General features: G+C 55.6%; 2 protein-coding genes across 5 annotated transcripts in view; one reads left to right on the top strand and one right to left on the bottom strand.

Moving 5' to 3' along the window:
- IARS2 (isoleucyl-tRNA synthetase 2, mitochondrial) overlaps positions 1–18233 on the bottom strand; it is a 349183-nt gene extending 330950 nt beyond the window's left edge. Inside the window, exons 1-2 of the mRNA XM_063919433.1 lie at positions 17816–18233; positions 7792–7914 (exon numbers count right to left, since the gene is read on the bottom strand). Of these exons, the coding sequence (XP_063775503.1) occupies positions 7792–7914; positions 17816–18010 (318 nt within the window). The 5' untranslated portion in view covers positions 18011–18233. The remainder of the gene's footprint in view (positions 1–7791; positions 7915–17815) is intronic.
- BPNT1 (3'(2'), 5'-bisphosphate nucleotidase 1) overlaps positions 18219–24561 on the top strand; it is a 148059-nt gene continuing 141716 nt past the window's right edge. Inside the window, exon 1 of one of the 4 annotated variants that reach the window (XM_063919134.1) lies at positions 18219–18396. The gene's annotated coding sequence lies outside the window, so the exon portion shown is untranslated. Of the gene's footprint in view, positions 18435–24561 lie in introns of all 4 variants that reach the window. The other 3 variants (XM_063919135.1, XM_063919136.1, XM_063919137.1) reach the window with 3 other exon arrangements.

The raw sequence follows: 24561 nt of genomic DNA, 5'->3' as shown, positions 1-24561 counted from the left end.
GTAAGCTCCGAGCTCTTCCGGTCATGGCTGCGACGGGGCTTCTATTTGTAAGCTCCGTCCAGCTCTTCAGGTCATGGCTGCGACGGGGCTTCTATCTGTAAGCTCCGTCCAGCTGTTGCAGGAGACAGTGGGCTGCCTGTGGCTGTGAGGGTGCTCTTTGTGAGGACCGACACGCCATGCGCTGTCCGTGCAGCGGCACTATCCCGGACCCATGTTTTTTCAGAAACTGGGAAGGGATGTGCTAAGTGAAAAAAGTAAAATGTAAAAGTAAAAATGAAAAATTTATAAAATCTTCCACAAAGTGTAGGAACTCCACACAAGCCTGGTTAGTGCTGTGAGCACAGAAAAAACACTGAGATACTACACTGAGGTACTCGGGGATATGGAGGGGTGGAGAGTTCTAAATTTAAATATTCAGTGCCTTTGTTTCTGCTAAGCCGTCCATATCCCAAGAGTACTCCAGTGACCCCTAGTGGATGAAAAAGAAACAGGGTTCCGCATTTGTGCTGCTTGCTGTATATATACCTCCTCCGTATAATTCTGGCGTTTTGGTGAAGCGTGTGCCTTTATGCAGGAGTTTCCCTCCGCCCCAGCCATTTGCATTGGTGACTTTAATGCTGTTTTGACTGAAGCTGCCGATAGATGGCGGCCTGCTACTCGGAGCGTGGCTTCTGGACCCACCCCCTTTGCCCGTTTAATCTCTGAGCTTGGACTTGTGGATGTGTGGCGTCTGCGTAACCCATCTGTCAGTTGTTTTTCCTGCTTCTCTAGCTCGCATGGAGTATTTACCCGTATTGATATGGCATTGCTTACGCGCTCCCTACTTCCCTGTGTGTCTTCAGTGGGATATTTACCACGTGGGATATCTGATCACTCCCCTATATTGCTGTCCCTATGTTTTGATATACCTAGGGGGGCATCGTTTTGGAGGTTCAACCCCTTTTGGCTGACCCTGATGGGTGCAGCCTCTGAACTGTTAGCGCTTTGGGAGGAGTTTTTTGTTAACAATCCTATCTGTAATAACACTTTATTGGTGCGGGATGCTTATAAAGCCTTCCTACGAGGTTCACTGATATCCAGAGTCGCCCAGTTGAAGATAGCTAGCAGAAAATCTGAGGAGGAGTTGGAGAAGAGGAGTGCTGAGCTTGAACAAACTTATTTGCGCAGTGGCCTTGCTGCGGATCGGGTGGAATGGCTGGTTGTACATAGGCAACTAACGGACCTACTCCTTGATAAATCAAAACGGTGTTTGCTGTTCCGTGCCCATGATTTCTATACTCCGGGAGATCGCTCAGGGAAATTTCTGGCCTATTTGGCTAGACAGGAGACGCCCCCCGTCGCTGTGCATAGTATTACGAGTATGTCTGGTGCTGTCTATACTGACACCCCCTTGTCGAAGTCAAAAATATTACATAAAGAGAACATACAAACTACACACATTATGAGTCGCTATACTTGCAAATACGCGCAGCGAGCACAGCCATATATGGTAACACACGCATTTACACGGACATGCCACAGAGATGGATTCGACACCTCTTTCATACAGTACATGATTATAGTGATATCAAGCACCAGACATCATGATGATTTAAAATTATATATATTGAATTAATGTCATGAATGTGTATTATTTGAACGGAACCAGATAGACCTGTCATGTTTACTATTGAAGCAACCAGATTGATGTGTAGATTCATTTGATGCTTGTTGTGAAGTTGTGGGACATTGCAGCGGATTGTTACGATTACATGTATAAAAGCTAAAATCACTTTTATTAGAACAATACATAGACCAAACAGGTAGTGGACAGGAAACTCAGGCCAGCCCTTTGGACGTCCTCAAGGCTGAACATGTTCAGCATATACAAAGAAACTAGTGACTCATCATGAATGAGAGAGTCCCCTCCCCCAGAAACTAGATAACACATTTTGCTGATCACACAGGAAAGCAGTTCCTGTTTTGGTCTCAGAGTTGCTGTAAGGTCTCAGAGGAAGATGGAGTCCCAGCATTACATTACAGAGAGAGAGAGAGAGTGATATGGAAAGACGAATTTATATAACTTAAGAATAATGGTATTGTATCGCTGGCATGTAACTGCATGTAACTAAGTTAAATCTGCTTGCTGTGTGAGTTGTAATATATATTGAATCCATATCCTTTTTAATAACAAATATATACTTCAATGAGCTTTGGAACTCAGATAATGTGTGGGTGTATTGTTTTCTCTTATGGGATACAGTGTTTTGCGATGTACAGCGCACTTTTATCGTATATGGTAATAAGATGCGCCTGGCGTCTGCAATATATATTAGAGCGGGCATTTTAAATATTTGTGAGAAATCAATTTGCATTCTTACCCTCTATAGCTTCTAGCTTTAATACCTATTTTTTAGATGTTTATAAATCCAGAGCACAATATACATACTCAGCCTTATCTGACTATTTTGATAAGATAGATGTCCCTTCTCTGTGCCCTGAGTCCCAACAATCTTTGGACACGCCCATTACACTAGAAGAGGTTGAAAATGCCGTTAGGTCCTTTCCCAGTAACAAAGCTCCAGGGGTTGATGGTCTCCCTATTGAACTGTACAAAACCCACTTGGATTTTTTTGCCCCCAAACTCCTGTTGTTATTTAAATTACTGTTGCGAGATGGCACTCTTACCCTTCTATGTCAGAGGCACTGGTGGTGTTGATTCCGAAACCATGTAAAGATCCTCTCCTCTTAGACTCGTACCGTCCTATCTCCCTGTTGTCAACTGATAAAAAGATTCTTGCCAAATTTTTAGTGCTCCGACTCAACACTGTGGTCCTGGAGAAAGGTTATTGTAATAAAACCGGCTTTATGCCAGGCAGATCTACCGATGTCAATCTCAGACGATTATTTACGTATATGCAGTTGGCGGGGGATGAGTTGGACGGTGCGGTAGTGGTTTCCCTCGATGCTGCCTGTGCTTTTGATTCTGTAGAATGGGTGTATCTCTGGGAGGCCCTTGCCAGGTTTGGGATAGGCCCGAATTTTCTGTCCTGGGTTAAACTTTTATATTCCTGTCCGGCTGCGAGAGTTGTGGTTAATGGCTTTACTACTGAGTCTTTCCTGTTAGCGCAGGGGACTCGACAGGGGTGTCCTTTGTCCCCACTGCTTTTTGCTCTTGCTATAGAGCCCTTGGCTTGCGCAGTTAGAGCTGCTACAAATATAGTGGGACTTATGAGTTGTGGGTCAAGAAGAAAAAATTGGTTTATATGCAGATGATATGATACTATTTCTAAAAGATATATTTCCCTCCTTGCCCGCTCTCCTAGACCTGGTCTGGGAGTTTGGGGTTTTTTCGGGTGTCTGTATTAACTGGTGTAAATCGGTGGTGTTCCCGTTAAGTTCCTCTATGTCACCTCCGCCCTCCTACGATCTTCCCCTTCGGTGGTGCACCCAGTTTAAGTACCTTGGTATTCAAATCTCTCATTCCCCAAAAGATTTTGTCACTTTGAATCTGACTCCCCAGATTGATAGTTTGCGCATCAAGTCGCGAATTTGGCAGAAACTCCCTTTAACTGTAACGGGTCGTGTGAATATTATAAAAATGATTATTCAACCAAATTTTCTATATATACTGCAGAATGCACCAGTCTACATCCCTGTTTCACAGTTTTTGCTGATTTCCCAATATATTGCTTCTTTTATCTGGGGTGCTAAACGGGCCCGTATTGCATATAAAACACTCTGTAGACCAAAATCGGAAGGAGGCTTGGCATTACCGGACATGCGACTCTATTATTTAGCTACCCAGTTAGTACAACTCTATGAGTGGGTTGCTCCGGGGGATTACGGGAACCTACTGGTGGCTCTTCTGGATAAGGCTGGGCTCTCATTCTCTCCAATACAGTTTCTGTTGGCAAAGTCTTCATTATGCTCCCTCCCCCCTTTATTACAGCAGGCTCGTAGAGTATGGTTGGTGGCTCAGAGGCTGCTGGGAGACTCCACTGTGGATCCTTGCTCTTCTCTTTGGAACAATGTAATTTTTTCCGAGCTTTTTGGATTGGAGGGCAGCTCTGTATGGATTTCGGATGAGGTGTCTGCAATGGGGCAACTTTATCAGGATGGGGTGCTCCATAGCTTTGAGTATTTGTCCACTACCTATGATATCCCTAGATGCTATTTTTTTCGTTATTTACAGCTCTGGCATGCGTTGACGGCACAGTGGCGGGGCTCTGCTCCACAACTCGCTGAATCCCTTGCTCACAAGCTGATTCGCACTTTGCTTTCTCGCGGGAGGGTCTCGTCTTCGTACTCCTCCCTCCTCTCCTCCTCTGGATTGGATGGGCTGACCGCCCTCCGAGCTTAATGGACGCAGGATTTAGGTGAAATCGATGAGGAGGATTGGACACATATCCTGGCTTCCCCGAGTGCTAGATTCCAGCAGATACAATAGTATATTTCACACAGAGTCTACTGGACGCCTTCCCGTCTGTTTAAGATTGGAGGCTCGACTTCTGATAACTGTCCGAGGTGCTCTGCTCCGGCTGCTGGGTTCTGGCATTTGCTCTGGCTGTGCCCGTGGGTGAATGCCTTTTGGGAAAATGTCACGACATCTATTGATCTACGGGTGTCCGAGTTCCTCTGATGAATCCACGCATTTGTATATTTGGCCTTGATTTGAGGGAATGCCTCCCAGTACACGCCTATCTTTATGTAACTATAGTCCTGGCATTGGCCCGTGTATGTATCGCTCGTAATTGGATGGCTCATGCTCCCCCGTCATCTGCTGAGTGGGCTGCTCTTGTGAATGCTACTCTTTCTCATGAACGCTTTATGTATACTAAACGGAATTCACTACTGAAATTTGATAAGATATGGGGTTTATGGAGAAACTCTCAATACTTTATTGACCCCTCACTTTAAACATTGGTCATAGATACTGTCTGTGGTGATGTGTTGCTCCTGGTGCGGACCGGCCATTTCCGCGCTCCTCCCCACGCAATACAGCACGTATTTTGTTCTTTTTTTTTTTTTCTCTGTAGTTGAATAGGATTATTCTAAAAATTAAAGTGAATGCTATTTGGTATTCACACAATAACGCTACTTTACAGAGGTGTTAATCGGAAAGCACAAATTTGACTTTGTAATGGTTTAACTTCACTGTTTATTGTAATGTTTTTATTTTTATTTTCTCTGTTTTTGTTCTTCTTTTCATTCTCTGGCAAAAACAATAAAAAATACTTGATTAAAAAAAAACATGGGACCTCTTTCAGTGCATGGAGCGGGTTTTGCGTTTTATTATTTTGGCAAGTACGTGGATTACAAGCAGAAGAGGACCGATCTACACAGGATTGTTGTGAGTATAATTTTATTTACAGGTACCCCGTGGATTCTACTGGTGAAGGGTACCGGGCCCTCCTGTCAACATAGGTAAGTATGTGTGGGTCGGTGTGCATGTATGTAATAGAGTTATACTATCACAGTGTGTGTGTACTGTTTTTATTTGGGTATTTCTTTTGCAGTAGAACTACAGGTACCAGCGGGCCCGTTCCCCCCCCCCCCCCCCCCCCCCCGCATGCTGGTACTTGTGGTTCTCCAAGTACCAGCTTGCTGGGACTTGTAGTTCTGCTACACAAAACAAATGGGGGTAATTCCAAGATGATCGCAGAAGGAACTTTGTTAGCAGTTGGGCAAAACCATGTGCAGTGCAGTTGAGGCAGATATAACATGTGCAGAGAGAGTTAGATTTGGGTGGGGTGAGTTCAATCTGCAATCTAAATTGCAGTGTAAAAATAAAGCAGCCAGTATTTACCCTGCACAGAAACAAAATAACTCACCCACATCTAACTCTCTCTGCACATGTTATATCTGCCTCCCCTGCAGTGCACATGGTTTTGCCCAATTGCTAACAAACTTGCTTCTGCGATTAACTCAGAATTACCCCCAATATTCTTTATTTTGAAACTTGGCTATCAGCCTCCCATCCGCCGCCCTTGGATGGGGGGGGGCAGCCTCAGGTTTCACCAATGGCCCTTGGGTGGCTGGAGGGGGGGGGGGCCCCTTGATTTAAGGGGTCCCCACTCCTCAAGGGAACCCCGGGCAGGGGTGACTAGTTGGGGATTTAATGCCACGGCCGCAGGGACCGGTATAATAGTGTCCCCCGGCTGTGGCATTGTCTCTCTAGCTAGTGGAGCCCGCTGCTGGTGTGAAAAATACGGGGGACTCCTACGTCTTTTATCCCCAGTATTTTTTGCACCAGGACCGGACGCAGAGCCCGGTGCTGGTTGTTAAAATACGGGGGATCCCCTGTCATTTTTTCCCCCATATTTTTTACAAACAGGACCGGCTCAAAGAGCCCGAGGCTGGTTATGCTTAGGAGGGGGGACCCCACGCATTTTTTTCAGGGTTTTTTAAGCACTTTTGTGCCGTCCATGAAGACGAATCCAGGAGGCACACTATCCGTGAATTGGTCCGTTTTATTCGACATCGGGACTGTCGAATCCGTTTTTTATTGAATATGTCAAATTCTAGTCCCGGCGGGAGGGTGTCTGACTGTCGAATTGTGTCGAATTAAAAAACGGTCGAATTCCAGCCGTAGTTTGACCGCAATTGCAAATACCCCATAATATTTCTTAATAATTGTGTCCTTTATGTGATGTTGCTTTAATAGTATATTAATTCACATCAGCAAATTGTATCACATACGCTGTTATTATAGGCGAGTGGTCCTCACTGGTTCTGTAACCACGTTACTGGGAAAAGAGGTGGTTTGTGACAGAGAGCCGTGCAGGGCCGTTTCTTGGGGCAGGCGAGCACTGCAACCGCACTGGGCGCCCGCCGTGGCACTAACTGTGGCTCCCTGCTTCCCCCTCCTATTTCTCCCCGAGTAACCCACTCGGGGGGCGGAGTTTCACGGAATGACGCGGTTGCGTTGTTACATCACGATGCAACCCCGTCATTCCGCGAAACTCCCCCCCCGAGCGGAGTACAGAGGGGGATCCAAGTTAGGAAGAAGGCAAGGTCGGCGCGAGGAGCGACTGGTGAGGAGGGCCGAAGAGCGGTAATCGCCTCTGTAAGTATTCTCTCTCTCTCTCAATGTGTAAAATGGGGACACCTGCCGTAATGTGTGAAATGGGGACTCTTGCCTGCCGTAGTGTGGGGATTTAATGTATCAAGGGCATTGCGGTGTGTGGCATAATATGGTGCAGGGGGCATTACTGTGTGGGGCTTAATATGGTAGAATGTTTTTTTCCTGTGGTGGTCGTGATCTCTTGGAGCAGGGTCAAAAACTGGATTGTGAGGTAGTCTTTTCAGATGAGGCCATGTCCATTTAAATGAGGCCACACCCATTTAGATGAGGCCATGCCCCCTAGCCGGGTGCAAGTTTTTTTTTTTTAAATCTAGGTGTGTGGGGGGGCACATTTTTTAATGTCATGGGGGGGCGCATTTTTAAATCTCGCACTGGGAGCCAAATTGGCTAGAAACAGCCCTGGAGCCGTGTAATGGTGAAAACACGGCATGCTTTGGAGACCGGGTATAATTCCGTGCCCTACTACAGCTGCTGTAACTCACACATTACACGGACTATAAGTTCATATATGTAACATGTTGGGCACAGGAAATATTCCTAGTTTACTGGTAGAGACAGTGCATAGCGGTGCCTATGCGCATTTCGCTTGAGCTAAGCTTCCTCAGGGCTATAGCCGCCGGGTGTGGTCCGCACCCCCCTTATGACGCCACTGCTATCAGGACCACTGGGGACCCACTCTATGAGATCTCCTGCTTATGCGAGATAACAGAAGGGAATAAGCTCACCTTATTCAGGGCATGTCCGACATGGGGGTCACCATTGGCATAAGGGGGGCCATCATGCAGAATGAATTCCTTCTTTGTTTTTATGGCTCTTTGCTTGTTATACAGCTGCAGGAAATTACTCTCCTGTAAGACAGATTGTTATCAGCACAATGTGACAGACACAAATCTACAAACCAGACTCTATGGGGGAAACTCAATTGGGAACAAGGTTTTATCCACAAAAAAACGTGCGCCCATCACGCCCAATTTTGGAATACCGCAGGAATGCGTGCTCCGGATCCCATAGTATCCAATAAAAACAGTAGTTGTAGGAGTTTCCGTTTTTGAAAACCCTGCGGCACTAGAATAATATATACTTACCGGCCCGGTGTTCGATCCTCCGACTTTGCACTGGGATGGGGACAGCGGGGAGGCTTAGATCTCTCTGTTGCTGCTTCCCAGGGGCAGGGGTGGTCACACACACACACACACCGCTCCAGCGTTGGATGTAGAAGACAACATCAGAAGGTGAGTAATTACAAACTAGGGTGGCCAATCCCGGGATCGGGATAAACAGGGTCCCAGGATTTAGGCCAAAAAATGGCCGGGATTCAATCCCAGGATTGGAAGCTCCAATCCCGGGGGTTTAAGGTATAAGCGTTGTGCGTCCTGATGATGCTCAGACGCTGCCCGGCTCCCCCTGCTTACGCTGCAGCGTGACCTCTAATTCTGGGGTCACGCTGCGCCAGTCACTCATCAGGCCATAACCCGCCGCCGAGCCCGGAAAGCCGTCCGTTGCCCGCCTTGAAGGTGGATGAAGTTTTTCCTAATCTCACCTAACTGCTGGGGCGTGCGTTATGTGAGCGGGCGGGGTGAGGCAGGGACGGGCGGATTTAAAGTAAAAAATCCGATCCTGGGAATGGTGCTGCAGCTAAACGGCTGGAAGTCCGCGGTGGACTGGCGACCAAAGATGGGGGAGGGACTACAGACTGGCGCTCCCTCCCCTATGCTGGCATTCAAATACCAGTACTGGGGGGCCCTGATAAAGGTTTTCCTGTGCCCCCATATGCCCTAGTGATCTAGTGGAGTCTCTGGTCAGCACCAGTGTCCGCAGCCCGATGGCCGGCCAGCAGCAGCGGTGCTAGACGCCTGTTGTGGGCCCCGCCGCAATTTCCCGTCTGAGGCCATGGCCAAGCGGGAGTCCCGGCGCCAGCAGGGAGTGTAGGAGTCGGTGTGCTGGAGTCTGAGACTTCCAGCAGCGAGAGGTTCAGTGACTGCGTAAAAAGCTGCATCCTGCTTCCTGCTGCACCATACAAAACACTGACCTGCCTCTGCAGGGGGCGGGGTCATAGGGAAAGGGACCGGAGCATCCTGGGATATCTAAAGACTTAACTGTATGGTGCCCAGGAGCTGATCCTACCACCTATAACCCCGATGTTATCCCTGTGGAGCCTACGGAACCCGAAGAAGAAATCCGACTTCCTCTGCAGGTGCCTGAGAAAATCCCAACGTCTCATTGTTTCACCCTGAGATTGTGGAGAAACCCTCAGCCAGACACGCCCCCGCTCACCTCCTCACCCAGACACGCCCCCGTTCACCCCCTCACCCAGACACGCCCCCGCTCACCCACACACGCCCCGCTCACCCAGACACGCCCCCGCTCACCTCCTCACCCAGACACGCCCCCACTCACCTCCTCACCAGACACGCCCCCGCTCACCTCCTCACCCCCTCACCCAGACACGCTCCCACTCGCCTCCTCACCCAGACACGCCCCCGCTCACCTCCTCACCCAGACACGCCCCCGCTCACCTCCTCACCCAGACACGCCCCCGCTCACCCAGACACGACCCCCGCTCACCTCACCCAGACACGCCCCCGCTCACCTCCTCACCCAGGCGCGCCCCCGCTCACCTCCTCACCCAGGCGCGCCCCCGCTCACCCCCTCACCCAGGCGCGCCCCCGCACACCCCCTCACCCAGGCGCGCCCCCGCTCATCCCCCCCACCCAGACGCGCCCCCGCTCACCCCCCACCCAGACACGCCCCCGCTCACCCAGACACGCCCCGCTCACCCCCTCACCCAGACACGACCCCGCTCACCCCCTCACCCAGACACGCCCCCGCTCACCCCCTCACCCAGACACGCCCCCGCTCACCTCCTCACCAAGACACGCCCCCGCTCACCTCCTCGCCCAGACACGCCCCCACTCACCTCCTCACCCAGACACGCCCCCGCTCACCTCCTCACCCAGACACGCCCCCACTCACCCAGACACGCCCCCGCTCACCTCCTCATCCAGACACGCCCCGCTCACCTCCTCACCCAGACACGACACGCCCCGCTCACCTCCTCACCCAGACACGACCCTGCTCACCCCCTCAGCCAGATACGCCCCCGCTCACCTCCTCACCCAAACACGCCCCTGCTCACCTCCTCACCCAGACATGCCCCCACTCACCTCCTCACCCAGACACGCCCCCGCTCACCTCCTTACCCCCTCACCCAGACACGCCCCCGCTCACCCCCTCACCCAACACGCCCCCGCTCACCTCCTCACCCCCTCACCCAGACACGCCCCCACTCACCTCCTCACCCAGGCGCGCCCCTGCTCACCTCCTCACCCAGACACGCCCCCGCTCACCCTCTCACCCAGGCGCGCCCCCGCTCACCTTCTCACCCAGGCGCGCCTCCGCTCACCCCCTCACCCAGGCGCGCCACCGCTCACCCCCTCACCCAGGCGCGCCCCCGCTCCCCTCCTCACCAAGGCGCGCCCCCGATCACCTCCTCACCCAGGCGCGCCCCCGATCACCTCCTCACCCAGGCGCGCACATGCTCACCCCCTCACTCAGGCGCGCACCCCGCTCACCTCCTCAGCCAGGCGTGCCCCCACTCACCCCCTCACCCAGGCGCGCCCCCACTCACCCAGACGCGCCCACCACAACCCGGCGCGCCCCCGCTCACCTCCTCACCCAGGCGCACCCCCGCTCACCTCTTCACCCAGGCGCGCACCTCTTCAACCACAGTCAAGCGCTCAGCCCCTCAGCCAGGCACGCACCCCTTCAGCCCCAGTCAAGCGCTCACCTCCTCAACCAGGCGCGCACACCGCTCACACCCTCAGCCAGGCGTGCACCCCTTCATCCCCAGTCAAGCGCTCACCCGCTCACCACCTCAGCCAGGCACGCACCCGCTCACCCACTCACCCAGGTGTGCTACCGCTCACCTCCTCAGCCAGGCGCGCCCCCGCTCACCCCCTCTGCCTGGCTCCCGCCCCCGCTCACCCCCCTCTGCCAGGCGCACTCCCGCTCACCCCCTCTGCCAGGGGCACCTCCGCTCACCCCCTCTGCCAAGCGCGCACCCCTTCAGCCCCAGTCAAGCGCTCACCCGCTCTGCTCCTCACCCAGGCGCGCCCCTGCTCACCCCCTCAGCTAGGCGCGCCCCCGCTTACCCCCTCAACCAGGCGCGCCCCCCCTCAGCCAGGCGCGCACCCCTTCAGTCCCAGTCAAGCGCTCACCCGCTCTGCTCCTCACCCAGGCGCGCCCCTGCTCACCCCCTCAGCCAGGCGCGCCCCCGCTTACCCCCTCAACCAGGCGCGCCCCCCCTCAGCCAGGCGCGCACCCCTTCAGTCCCAGTCAAGCGCTCACCCCCTCAGCCAGGCGCACACCTGCGCACCCCCCTCAGCCAGGAGCGCCCCCGCTCACCCCCTCAGCCAGGAGCACCCCTGCTCACCTCCTCAGCCAGGCGCGCACACCGCTCACCCCCTCACCCAGGCGCGCACCCGCTGACCCCCTCAGCAAGGTGTGCCCCCGCTAATCCCCTCTCTCAGGCGCGCACCCGCTCACCTCCTCAGGCAGGCGCGCACACCGCTCACCACCTCAGGCAGGCACGCACCCGCTAACCCCCTCAGCCAGGCGCGCACCCGCTCACCAGTCAAGCATGCGGCCCCTTAGTCCCAGTCAAGCGCCACTCACCTCCACAGACATGCGCGCACCTGCTCACCCCCACAGCTAAACACACACGCTCACAGTCAAGCGCGCACCCACTCACCTCCACAACCAAGCGTGCATCCCCTCAGCTCCAGTTAAGTGCGCACCCACACAGCCAGAAGCGCACCCACTCATCCCCACAGCTAAACATACACCCCCTCACCCAAGCACAAACCTGCTCAACTTCATAGATAAACGCACACCCCGGTAGCCAAGAGTACACCCCCCCTTGGCCCCAGTCAAGCGCACAGCCGCTCACCCTCAGCCAAGTGCACACGAGCTCACTCCACATCCAAGTGCACGCATGCTTACCCCCACAGCCAAGCACACACCCCATCACCCCCACAGCCAAGCGTGCACCCCTTCACCCCCACAGCCGAGTACCCGCTCACCCCTCAGCTAAGCGCGCACTCGCTCACCCCTCAGCTAAGCGCGCACCTGCTCACCTCAGCTAAGCATGCACCCACTCACCCCTCAGCTAAGCGCGCACCCACTCACCCCTCAGCTAAGCGCGCACCCACTCACCCCTCAGCTAAGCGCGCACCCCATCCCCCCAAAGCCAAGCACGCACTACAACAGCAACTCAGCTAAGCGCGCACTCCATCACCCCCTCAGCTAAGCGCGCACTTCGCTCACCCCCTCAGCTAAGCGCACACCCCTCAGCTTAGCGCACACTCGCTCACCCCTCAGCTAAGTGCGCACTCGCTCACCCCTCAGCTTAGTGCGCACTCGCTCACCCCTCAGCTAAGCGTGCACCCCATCACCCCTCAGCTAAGCATGCAACCCATAGCTAAGTGCGCACCCCATCACCCCTCAGCTGAGCGCACCTCATCACCCCTCAGCTAAGCGCGCACCCCATCACCCCTCAGCTAAGCGTGCACCCCATCACCCCTCAGCTAAGCACGCACCCCCACAACCCTCAGCTAAGCACGCACCCCCACACCCCTCAGCTAAGTGCGCACCCCATTACCCATCAGCTAAGCGCACACCCCATCACCCCTCAGCTAAGCGCACACCCCATCACCCCTCAGCTAAGCGCACACCCCATCACCCCTCAGCTAAGCGCGCACCCCATCACCCCTCAGCTAAGCGGGCACTCGCTCACCCCTCAGCTAAGCGCGCACTCCATCACCCCTCAGCTAAGCGCGCACTTGCTCACCTCCTCACCCAGACACGCCCCTGCTCACCCTCTCACCCAGGCGCGCCCCCGCTCACCTTCTCACCCAGGCGCGCCCCCCGCTCACCCCCTCACCCAGGCGCGCCACCGCTCACCCCCTCACCCAGGCGCGCCCCCGCTCCCCTCCTCACCAAGGCTCGCCCCCGATCACCTCCTCACCCAGGCGCGCCCCCGCTCACCTCATCACCCAGGCGCGCACATGCTCACCCCCTCACTCAGGCGCGCACCCGCTCACCTCCTCAGCCAGGCGTGCCCCCACTCACCCCCTCACCCAGGCGCGCCCCCACTCACCCAGACGCGCCCACCACAACCCGGCGCGCCCCCGCTCACCTCCTCACCCAGGCGCACCCCCGCTCACCTCTTCACCCAGGCGCGCCCCTGCTCACCTCCTCACCCAGGCGCGCACCTCTTCAACCACAGTCAAGCGCTCACCTCCTCACCCAGGCGCTCACCCCCTCAGCCCCAGTCAAGCGCTCAGCCCCTCAGCCAGGCACGCACCCCTTCAGCCCCAGTCAAGCGCTCACCTCCTCAACCAGGCGCGCACACCGCTCACACCCTCAGCCAGGCGTGCACCCCTTCATCCCCAGTCAAGCGCTCACCTGCTCACCACCTCAGCCAGGCACGCACCCGCTCACCCACTCACCCAGGTGTGCTACCGCTCACCTCCTCAGCCAGGCGCGCCCCCGCTCACCCCCTCTGTCTGGCTCCCGCCCCCGCTCACCCCCTCTGCCAGGCGCACTCCCGCTCACCCCCTCTGCCAGGGGCACCCCCGCTCACCCCCTCTGCCAAGCGCGCACCCCTTCAGCCCCAGTCAAACGCTCACCCGCTCTGCTCCTCACCCAGGCGCGCCCCTGCTCACCCCCTCAGCCAGGCGCGCCCCCGCTTACCCCCTCAACCAGGCGCGCCCCCCCTCAGCCAGGCGCGCACCCCCTTCAGTCCCAGTCAAGCGCTCACCCGCTCTGCTCCTCACCCAGGCGCGCCCCTGCTCACCCCCTCAGCCAGGCGCGCCCCCGCTTACCCCCTCAACCAGGCGCGCCCCCCCCTCAGCCAGGCGCGCACCCCTTCAGTCCCAGTCAAGCGCTCACCCCCTCAGCCAGGCGCACACCTGCGCACCCCCCTCAGCCAGGAGCGCCCCCGCTCACCCCCCTCAGCCAGGAGCACCCCTGCTCACCTCCTCAGCCAGGCGCGCACCCGCTCACCCCCTCACCCAGGCGCGCACCCGCTGACCCCCTCAGCAAGGTGTGCCCCCGCTAATCCCCTCTCACAGGCGCGCACACCGCTCACCACCTCAGGCAGGCGCGCACCCCGCTCACCACCTCAGGCAGGCACGCACCCGCTAACCCCCTCAGCCAGGCGCGCACCCGCTCACCAGTCAAGCATGCTGCCCCTTAGTCCCAGTCAAGCGCCACTCACCTCCACAGACATGCGCGCACCTGCTCACCCCCACAGCTAAACACACACGCTCACAGTCAAGCGCGCACCCACTCACCCCCACAACCAAGCGTGCATCCCCTCAGCTCCAGTTAAGTGCGCACCCACACAGCCAGAAGCGCACCCAGTCATCCCCACAGCTAAACATACACCCCCTTACCCAAGCACAAACCTGCTCAACTTCATAGATAAACGCACACCCCGGTAGCCAAGAGTACACCCCCCCCTTGGCCCCAGTCAAGCGCACAGCCGCTCACCCTCAGCCAAGTGCACACGAGCTCACTCCACATCCAAGTGCACGCATGCTTACCCCCACAGCCAAGCACACACCCCATCACCCCCACAGCCAAGCGCGCACCCCTTCACACCCACAGCTAAGCGTGCACCCCTTCACCCCCACAGCCGAGTACCCGCTCACCCCTCAGCTAAGCGCGCACTCGCTCACCCCCTCAGCTAAGCGCGCACCTGCTCACCTCAGCTAAGCATGCACCCACTCACCCCTCAGCTAAGCGCGCACCCCATCCCCCCAAAGCCAAGCACGCACTACAACAGCAACTCAGCTAAGCGCGCACTCCATCACCCCCTCAGCTAAGCGCGCACTTCGCTCACACCCCTCAGCTAAGCGCACACCCCTCAGCTTAGCGCACACTCGCTCACCCCTCAGCTAAGTGCGCACTCGCTCACCCCTCAGCTAAGTGCGCACTCGCTCACCCCTCAGCTAAGCGTGCACCCCATCACCCCTCAGCTAAGCATGCAACCCATAGCTAAGTGCGCACCCCATCACCCCTCAGCTGAGCGCACCTCATCACCCCTCAGCTAAGCGCGCACCCCATCACCCCTCAGCTAAGCGCGCACCCCATCACCCGTCAGCTAAGCACGCACCCCCACAACCCTCAGCTAAGCACGCACCCCCACACCCCTCAGCTAAGTGCGCACCCCATTACCCATCAGCTAAGCGCACACCCCATCACCCCTCAGCTAAGCGCACACCCCATCACCCCCAGCTAAGCGCACAACCCATCACCCCTCAGCTAAGCGCACACCCCATCACCCCTCAGCTAAGCGGGCACTCGCTCACCCCTCAGCTAAGCGCGCACTCCATCACCCCTCAGCTAAGCGGGCACTTGCTCACCCCTCAGCTAAGCGCGCACCCCATCACCCCCAGCTAAGTGCGCATCCCATCACCCCTCAGCTAAGCGCGCACCCCATCACCCCTCAGCTAAGCGGGCACTCGCTCACCCCTCAGCTAAGCGCGCACCCCATCACCCCTCAGCTAAGCGGGCACTTGCTCACCCCTCAGCTAAGCGTGCACCCCATCACCCATCAGCTAAGCGCGAACTCGCTCACCTCTCAGCTAAGCATGCACCCCATCACCTCTCAGCTAAGCACGCACCCCTCAGCTAAGCGCGCACCCCATCACCCCTCAGCTAAGCGTGCACCCCATCACCCCTCAGCTAAGCGCGCACCCCATCACCCCTCAGCTAAGCGCGCACCCCATCACCCCTCAGCTAAGCGCGCACCCCATCACCCCTCAGCTAAGCACGCACCCCCACACCCCTCAGCTAAGCGCGCACCCCATTACCCCTCAGCTAAGCGCACACCCCATCAACCCTCAGCTAAGCACGCACCCTATCACCCCTCAGCTAAGCGCACACCCCATCACCCCCAGCTAAGCGCGCACCCCATCACCCCTCAGCTAAGCGCGCACCCCATCACCCCTCAGCTAAGCGCGCACCCCATCACCCCTCAGCTAAGCGGGCACTCGCTCACCCCTCAGCTAAGCGCGCACCCCATCACCCCTCAGCTAAGCGGGCACTTGCTCACCCCTCAGCTAAGCGCGCACCCCATCACCCCCAGCTAAGCGCGCATCCCATCACCCCTCAGCTAAGCGCGCACCCCATCACCCCTCAGCTAAGAGCGCACCCCATCACCCCTCAGCTAAGAGCGCACCCCATCACCCCTCAGCTAAGCGCGCACCCCATCACCCCCAGCTAAGCGCGCACCCCATCACCCCTCAGCTAAGCGCGTACCCCATCACCCCTCAGCTAAGCGGGCACTCGCTCACCCCTCAGCTAAGCGCGCACCCCATCACCCCTCAGCTAAGCGGGCACTTGCTCACCCCTCAGCTAAGCGCGCACCCTATCACCCCCAGCTAAGCGCGCATCCCATCACCCATCAGCTAAGCGCGCACCCCATCACCCCTCAGCTAAGCGCGCACCCCATCACCCCTCAGCTAAGCGCGCACCCCATCACCCCTCAGCTAAGAGCGCACCCCATCACCCCTCAGCTAAGAGCGCACCCCATCACCCCTCAGCTAAGAGCGCACCCCATCACCCCTCAGCTAAGAGCGCACCCCATCACCCCTCAGCTAAGCGCGCACCCCCAGACCCCTCAGCTAAGCGCGCACCCCATCACCCCTCAGCTAAGCGCGCACCCCATCACCCCTCAGCTAAGCGCGCACCCCATCACCCCTCAGCTAAGCGCGCACCCCATCACCCCTCAGCTAAGCGGGCACTCGCTCACCCTTCAGCTAAGCGCGCACCCCATCACCCCTCAGCTAAGCGGGCACTTGCTCACCCCTCAGCTAAGCGCGCACCCCATCACCCCCAGCTAAGCGCGCACCCCATCACCCCTCAGCTAAGCGCGCACCCAGTCACCCCTCAGCTAAGCAGGCACTCGCTCACCCCTCAGCTAAGCACGCACCCCATCACCCCTCAGCTAAGTGGGCACTTGCTCACCCCTCAGCTAAGCGCGCACCCCATCACCCCTCAGCTAAGCGGGCACCCCATCACCCCTCAGCTAAGCGCGCACCCCATCACCCATCAGCTAAGCGCAAACTCGCTCACCCCTCATCTAAGCATGCACCCCATCACCCCTCAGCTAAGCATGCACTCGTTCACCCCTCATCTAAGCGCGCACCCGTTCACCCCTCAGCTAAGCGCGCACCCGTTCACCCCTCAGCTAAGCGCGCACCCGTTCACCCCTCAGCTAAGCGCGCACCCGTTCACCCCTCAGCTAAGCGCGCACCCGTTCACCCCTCAGCTAAGCGCGCACCCCATCACCCCTCAGCTAAGTGCGCACCACACACCCATCGGCTAAGCGCGCACCCTATCACCCCTCAGCTAAGCGCGCACCCCATCACCCCTCAGCTAAGCACGCACCCCATCACCCCTCAGCTAAGCGCGCACCCCCACACCCCTCAGCTAAGCGCACACCCCATCACACCTCAGCTAAGCGCACACCCCAGCTAAGCGCGCACTCGTTCACCCCTCAGCTAAGCGCGCACCCCCACACCCCTCAGGTAAGCACGCACCCCCACACCCCTCAGCTAAGCGCACACAACCTCACACCCCTCAGCTAAGCACGCACCCCCACACCCCTCAGCTAAGCGTGCACCCCATCACCCCTCAGTTAAGCACGCACCCCCACAGTCACTACGCCCCGTCTCTAACCTCTTGCAGTCGCAGCTCGGCGCTGGCAGTCTCCCCGGGGCCCCGGCGGATGGGGAAGTCGGTGTGTGGCAGCAGCACGGTGTCCCGGTACCTCCTCTGCCCGGAGCTCTCGCTGCTGCCGGTCACCTCCGAGGCCGCTCTCACCCCCCAGGAGCGGAGGGTCCTCGGCAGCCGGCAGCGACTCAGGGTCAGCATGTTCCCTGTCACACACAATACGGAAGCGGTAGCGTCTAGATTCTCTTCGCGCTAAGGACCTTTCCCATAACCCCCTGGGTCCATGTCACAATCTATATGGAATAGTAAAGTGTGGCGAGCGAAGCGGAGCGAGACACCGAGCCCGATGCGTGGCGAGCGTCCAATGCTGCATAGAGAAATAAATTTGCCCCAAATGATCGGAGAACGAAGGAAATATAGAGATGCTGTAAGGGCGGAAGTGCTCTCCTGCCCTCTCGTTTTGTCACGTCCAGGTCCTTAGCACGAAGGCAACATAGATACAACCATACGGAAGCCGAGAGGAGACGGCGAGCGGCGAGGACCAAACCTCCGGACCCGCGTTCTACTGAATGACTGCAGCGGCCTGGGTGAGAGGATATACCCTGTATATACTGACTGTGTGAGGGTGAGGAGGATATATACTGTATATAGTGACTGAGGAGAGGATATATACTGTATATAATGACTGGAGGAGAGGATATATACTGTATAAGGTGACTGGAGGAGAGGATATATCCTGTATATAGTGACTGGAGGAGAGGATATATACTGTATATACTGACTGTGTGAGGAGGAGGGGATATATACTGTATATAGTGACGGGAGGAGAGGATATATACTGTATATAGTGACTGGGTGAGGAGGAGAGGATATATACTGTATATAGTGACTGGAGGAGAGGATATATACTGTATAAGGTGACTGGAGGAGAGGATATATACTGTATATAGTGACTGGAGGAGAGGATATATACTGTATATAGTGACTGGGTGAGAGGTTATATACTGTATATAGTGACTGGGTGAGCGGATGTATACTGTATATAGTGACTGGGTGAGAGGATATATACTGTATATAGTGACTGGAGGAGAGGATTTATACTGTATATAGTGACTGGAGGAGAGGATATATACTGTATATAGTGACTGGGTGAGGGTGAGAGGATATATACTGTATATAGTGACTGGGTGAGAGGCTATATACTGTATACAGTGATGGAGGAGAGGATATATACTGTATATAGTGACTGGAGGAGAGGATATATACTGTATATAGTGACTGGAGGAGAGGATATATACTGTATATATTGCCTGGGTGAGGAGGAGAGGATATACACTGTATATAGTGACTGGGTGAGGAGGAAAGGATATATCCTGTATATAGTGACTTGGTGAGAGGATATATACTGTATACAGTGACTGGGTGAGAGGATATATACTGTATATAGTGACTGGGTGAGGAAGAGAGGATATATACTGTATATAGTGACTGGGTGAGAGGATATATATACTGTATATAGTGACTGGGTGAGAGGATATATACTGTATATAGTGACTTGGTGAGAGGATATAAACTGTACTGTATATAGTGCCTGGGTGTGACCGGACGGTCCCGTCCCCAGTACACAGAATGGATACTTAGGTCACACGGGACCTGACCACATAGGGGATTCCCGCTTACCGTCAGTAACCGCCTGTTACTGACTCCACCCACTGCGCAGTGGGCGGGTTTATGCTGCCACCACCAAACTCCTAACCTGCCGTGGCGTTTGGAACCACGGTTCTGCTCTGTATGTGCCGACACGCTGCCTTACCACACCTGTGTGGTGTTGACGAATCCCCACTAGTCACTGACTAGGCCACTACCGGTAGCTGGCAGAAGGCGGAACTTGGAGACGCTGGTTCACCCTGGACAGCCGGTGAACGGGGCTAGGTTTTGCATAGCCCTGTAGGTCACAAGATGACGCAATCTTCTTGAGGCAGATGATGCTTTAATGCCAACAAAAAGTTCTGAAAAGAACTTAGCAGTACGGCAGATGTTACAGCAGAAAGTAGTTGGTATAATCAGGCCCGGCGACAGGGGGGGGTCAAAGGGGACATCTGTCCCGGGCCCCAACATTGTGAGGGGCCCCAAAGTACACCTGCAGCAGTGCAGCAGCTGCAGCATGGATTTAAGGTTGCAATTGTAAGTATAAGTATTGATATTGCGGCGTCGCGCCGCCCGCCCGCCCGCTGTGTGAAGCTCCCAGACCCCCAGGTCAGCTGTCCGGAACTCCCGAAGTCCCCGTGTGCTGAGACGTCGCGCACAGCTATGCACGACACCGCTGCGTCTTCCACTTCTCTCCTCCCCGTCCGCCCTGTGTCTCTGCTGTGAGGAGCAGCCAAGCAGGAGCGGGACTGCAGTGCGGCTATAGAGACCGCAAGGCCGGTGCGGCTCGCAGACAGACTGAGGAATAAAACAGCCTCGGCAGGCTGTCAGCTTGTGGAGACTCGGAGCCTTGTCTGGATGGCGTGCGGCTATATATACTGGTAAGTGTGCGCTCTTGGCTCTCCAGGATATTGGGGCTTTGGAACTAGGCTTCTGAAAGGAGCTGATAAATGATTTCTTGACTCACTGGATAGAACAATATTAATAGAATTGTATGTTAAATATGCTTATCCAGGGTGTTTATGTTATGTGAGATTTATTTTATTGATTAATGCCATTGTTGTTTTTACAATGTTTTGTATATTAAACATATACTTCTTTTAATATTGTTCTATCCAGTCAATAAATAATTTATCAGCTCCACCACCTCTTTGTTTTTATATATTGTTTATTGTGGGTCTGACTACCCCCTTTTTTATGATGGCAGCTTACAGCAAACATACCATTTCAAGTGCCTGGATTGTATTTATTTACCATTTTAGCTTCTGAAAGGACTGTTGCCTACGGAATGTAGTTGGGATCCAAGCAGTCAGAATGGTGACGCCGGCATCCCAACTGCCGGAATCCCGAACGTAAGTATGCCAAGGAGGTTTAGGGTAAGGCTGCGGGGGGAGGGTTAGGCCGTGGGGGGAGGATTAGGTTTGCAGGTAGGGATGTCTGGGTCTGAGATAAAGGGGGGGTTGGGGAGGGGGTGGGGGGCCCGCAGAGATCTCAGTGTACCGGGCCCCAAGATTTCTGTTGCCGGCCCTGGGTATAATACACACTGGATGCTCACAGGCCTCCTTTTTATACAGTAAAATCACAAACCACAGTCCTTTCCATCCAATCAGGATATCTTACAAAATATAAATAAATTAAATTTTCAAAGGATACAAGTTCTTTAAACAATTTCTTCTTTCCTGTCACACAGACGTTTGTTATCAGTTTAACATTCACTATTGATAAATTTATCACATAGCTTCAAATACGGTTTGTATTTTATTTCCCAAACAAATGTTATTCCTTCCTGCATCTACCATTCAGGACTCATATCAATGAAACCAGCTACATAAATAAATACAGGTTCCCAACCCAATCTGACACTCACAGCCACTACCTGCCGTGCACTGTCCAACATCAAAAAGGGTTTTTGTCCTTCACACCTCTCAGCTAGGACAGGGCCATTAGCATGCCACTTCCTATTCCCAGAGGATAGGTGTGACAGGACGATACCGTACGGAAGCACTCGCAGCTTCCGCGTCCCGTTGACTGCGCACAGAATGGAAGGTCAAGCCGCACGAGGCCTGACCACATAGGGGATTCCCGCTTACCGTCAGTAACCGCCTGTTACTGACTCCACCCACTGCGCTGTGGGCGGGTTCTCGCTGCCACCACCAAACTCCTAACCTGCCGTGGCGTTTGGAACCACGGTTCTGCTCTGTATGTGCCGACGCACTGCTTTACCACACCTGTGTGGTGTCGACGAATCCCCACTAGCCACTTGCTAGGCCTCTACCGGTAGCTGGCGGAAGGCGGAGCTTGGAGACGTCAGGTGCTTCCCTGGACAGCCGGAGAACGGGGCTAGGTTTGGCCTAACCCTGTTGGTCACAAGATGAAGCAGTCTTCTTGAGGCAAAGGTGTTTATTGCTCAAATAACCTTTAAAAAGGCTCCTCCCTATTGCTAGGGGCAACAGCATACAATCAAGATCTTTTCAGCAGAAGAAGATGTTACAATACACACTCCTATGGGCCAACTGCCCTTCTTTTATCCCTCTCCAAGACCCCTTACCACAGGGGGTAAGCCCGCCCTGTGGTGTACAACCAATCAATGTTTACCCATGAGCTGTGCATGCTCTGGTCTCATGCACACCTAACATTGTTCCCTATGGACAGTGGGGAGTGGTCGGTCTCCTTTGACGCTCCTACCTTGGAGAATCCGGATACTCCCCGGTGCCGTCCAGTCTGGCTGGGGGGAAGTTTTCCCTCCTAAATCTGACTTCCAGAAACCTGCCCGGGACCCCTCTCACTGCCTGCAGCCTGGATTTGGGCTCCAGAGCTGGGCAGCCGGGCTCCCCGGTCCTGGTTTCTTGGCACTACGGCTGATCTCCATGGAGCTCCAAGAAACCACTCAGCTTGTTTTATAGCTAAGCTGCTTCTCTTTCTCCCTGTGCCCATTGGAACTGTGAGGCTGGATGGGAAAGCATTCCGTTTTTAGGGAAAAGGTCTGGGAGAATCCATCAGCCTGCACAGCTATGGATTCCCCCCTCCTGGGACACACAATCAAGTAAGTGCATTTTATCTTTAAATACATTACATTTTAAATCACACTGTACATTTCCCTGTAACTATACGCTGAGCCTGTGCCCTGCACAGACTCTACATACTCAGGCACTGCAGTGCCTTCCCTAGCCCTGCAGCCTGGCTGCTAGGGCTCTCTGTGTGCTGGAGGTATGGGGCTGGCTTCCCCCACCCTCCAGCCTGTCTGCCTGCCACTGGGGTCCAGGGAGCTGGCTCTCCCTGTCCCCCCAGTGTGGCACTACCTTTGTGGCCTCGCCGCACGCAGCGGCGCACCCCCCTGTACCTAAGCCCGGCGGCCCGGGACACTTGTCCCGGCCGCCGTGACTCTGGCTTTGTTTCAGCGCTGAGGCGCCGGGAGCGTAGCTCCCGGACCCCAGCGCTCACCATCCTGCTGGGCAGCCTAATTTCAGCCACGCCGCTAGGGAGCCGGCTAGCCCGGTCCCCCATGAGCGGCGCCTGTCTGGTAGCCTCGCTGCAGCGTCCGGCGGGGAGCCGGGCTGCAGCGCACCCCCCTCGCCGGCTAGCAGCCCGGGACGTCCGTCCCGGCTGCTGCGGCTGGCCACCCGTGCTGGGCTGAGGCGCCGGGAGCAGAGCTCCCGGCCCCCAGCGGCGGCTCTCACATAGAGCACTGCAGCGGGAGCCGAGCTCCCAGCCGCAGCGCTCACCCTTCTCCCCGGCGCGCACACTCCAGTGCGCCCGGGGCTACACTGACCGCTGCCGGGAGCGGAGCTCCCGGACTCCGGCGGTCAGCGGCTGCCTCCTCTCCCCCGGCGTGCACACTCTGCTGAGCGCGCCGGGGGCTGTCCTCCCTGCCGTGGTCTCCGGAGGGGTCCGGGACCACGGCACAGTTTAAAATACATTTTTGACATTAATAAAACACGGCGCCTAGCGCCCACAATACATTTTTTAAATCTGGCGCCAAGCGCCCTTTGTCCTTAAAAATGGCGCCGGGCACTAGGGATTAACCCCTTCAGTGCCAGGGCGGCCATTTGCCTCGTGGCTGGGGGTCTCTCCGGCCACAATAGGAGATGATTATTCAGACAGATATAGTAAGTGCATTTTTCCATTTAAAATACAGGTGACCACATCTTGAATATAAATACAGTTAAACATGTAATCCTGCAATTGTGCACAGAGCACTACATATGTCATGTTAAAACACATCATTAAACATATTTTTAAACAGTGCGCGCCCGGCGCCGTAAGTACGTTTAACAGTGACGCAAAGAGCCTATTGTCCAAATGGTGCCTGGCAGCTGTGGATTAACCCCTTCAGTGCCACGGTCGCCATTACACGTGTGGCTCGTTAGTCTCTCCAGCCACACTCCCCCCCCCCAATTCAAGCGGGAAAACCAGCGAGTCATGTCCCAACTATATGGCTCCTGGTCCCGTAGTCTGTTGGGTTGAAGGAGACGCTACCTGGGGGGTTTAGGCTCCGGCCTAGACAGTTCATCCATATTATGGTGGCCCGATTCTTGTGGGGACACAATGTTCAAATATTCCACCTGAAGTCCAAGTTCAAGGCTCCACGACAAAAGTCTGTCTGATTTCCCCAGGGTAGGTTGCAGCCACCTAACAAGTGGGTGGTAAGTCACCACTGTGGGGGGCCAGTTACATGAACAGAGTAAAAACTGGTCCAATGTACACACAAGTGCCACCCACGGTGTTCCAATTGCGGCATACCCCACCTCCCACCATAGAAGTATCCTGCTCAAACAGGCCACAGGGTGCTCCTGCCCATATGGCTCCTCCTGGCTCAGTACTGCTCCCAGTCCGTGCAGTAGCGCAGTAGTTCGTAACACACAGTCCTGGTCAAGAATATGCACCATCAGCACTGGAGCGGGTACCAGAGCCTCCTTCAATGACTGGAATGCCAACTCACAAGCGGGTGCAAAGTCCACTGACTTGGGAATGCCCTTCCTAGCCATCTCTGTCAAGGGGTTCACTACAGGACTAAAGTCAATGACAACATGTCCGTAGGGCCTTACAGGTTCTAAGGTCAGTACCAGTCTGGGTGATGTGGGTCGGGGACAGCCTCTTGTTGCCTC

The sequence above is a fragment of the Pseudophryne corroboree genome, chromosome 4 (assembly GCF_028390025.1).
Source record: "Pseudophryne corroboree isolate aPseCor3 chromosome 4, aPseCor3.hap2, whole genome shotgun sequence".
NCBI classification, from domain to species: Eukaryota; Metazoa; Chordata; class Amphibia; order Anura; family Myobatrachidae; genus Pseudophryne; species Pseudophryne corroboree.
The sequence above is the reverse complement of the archived record's forward strand: the minus strand, read 5'-3'. Positions and strand labels throughout refer to the sequence as shown.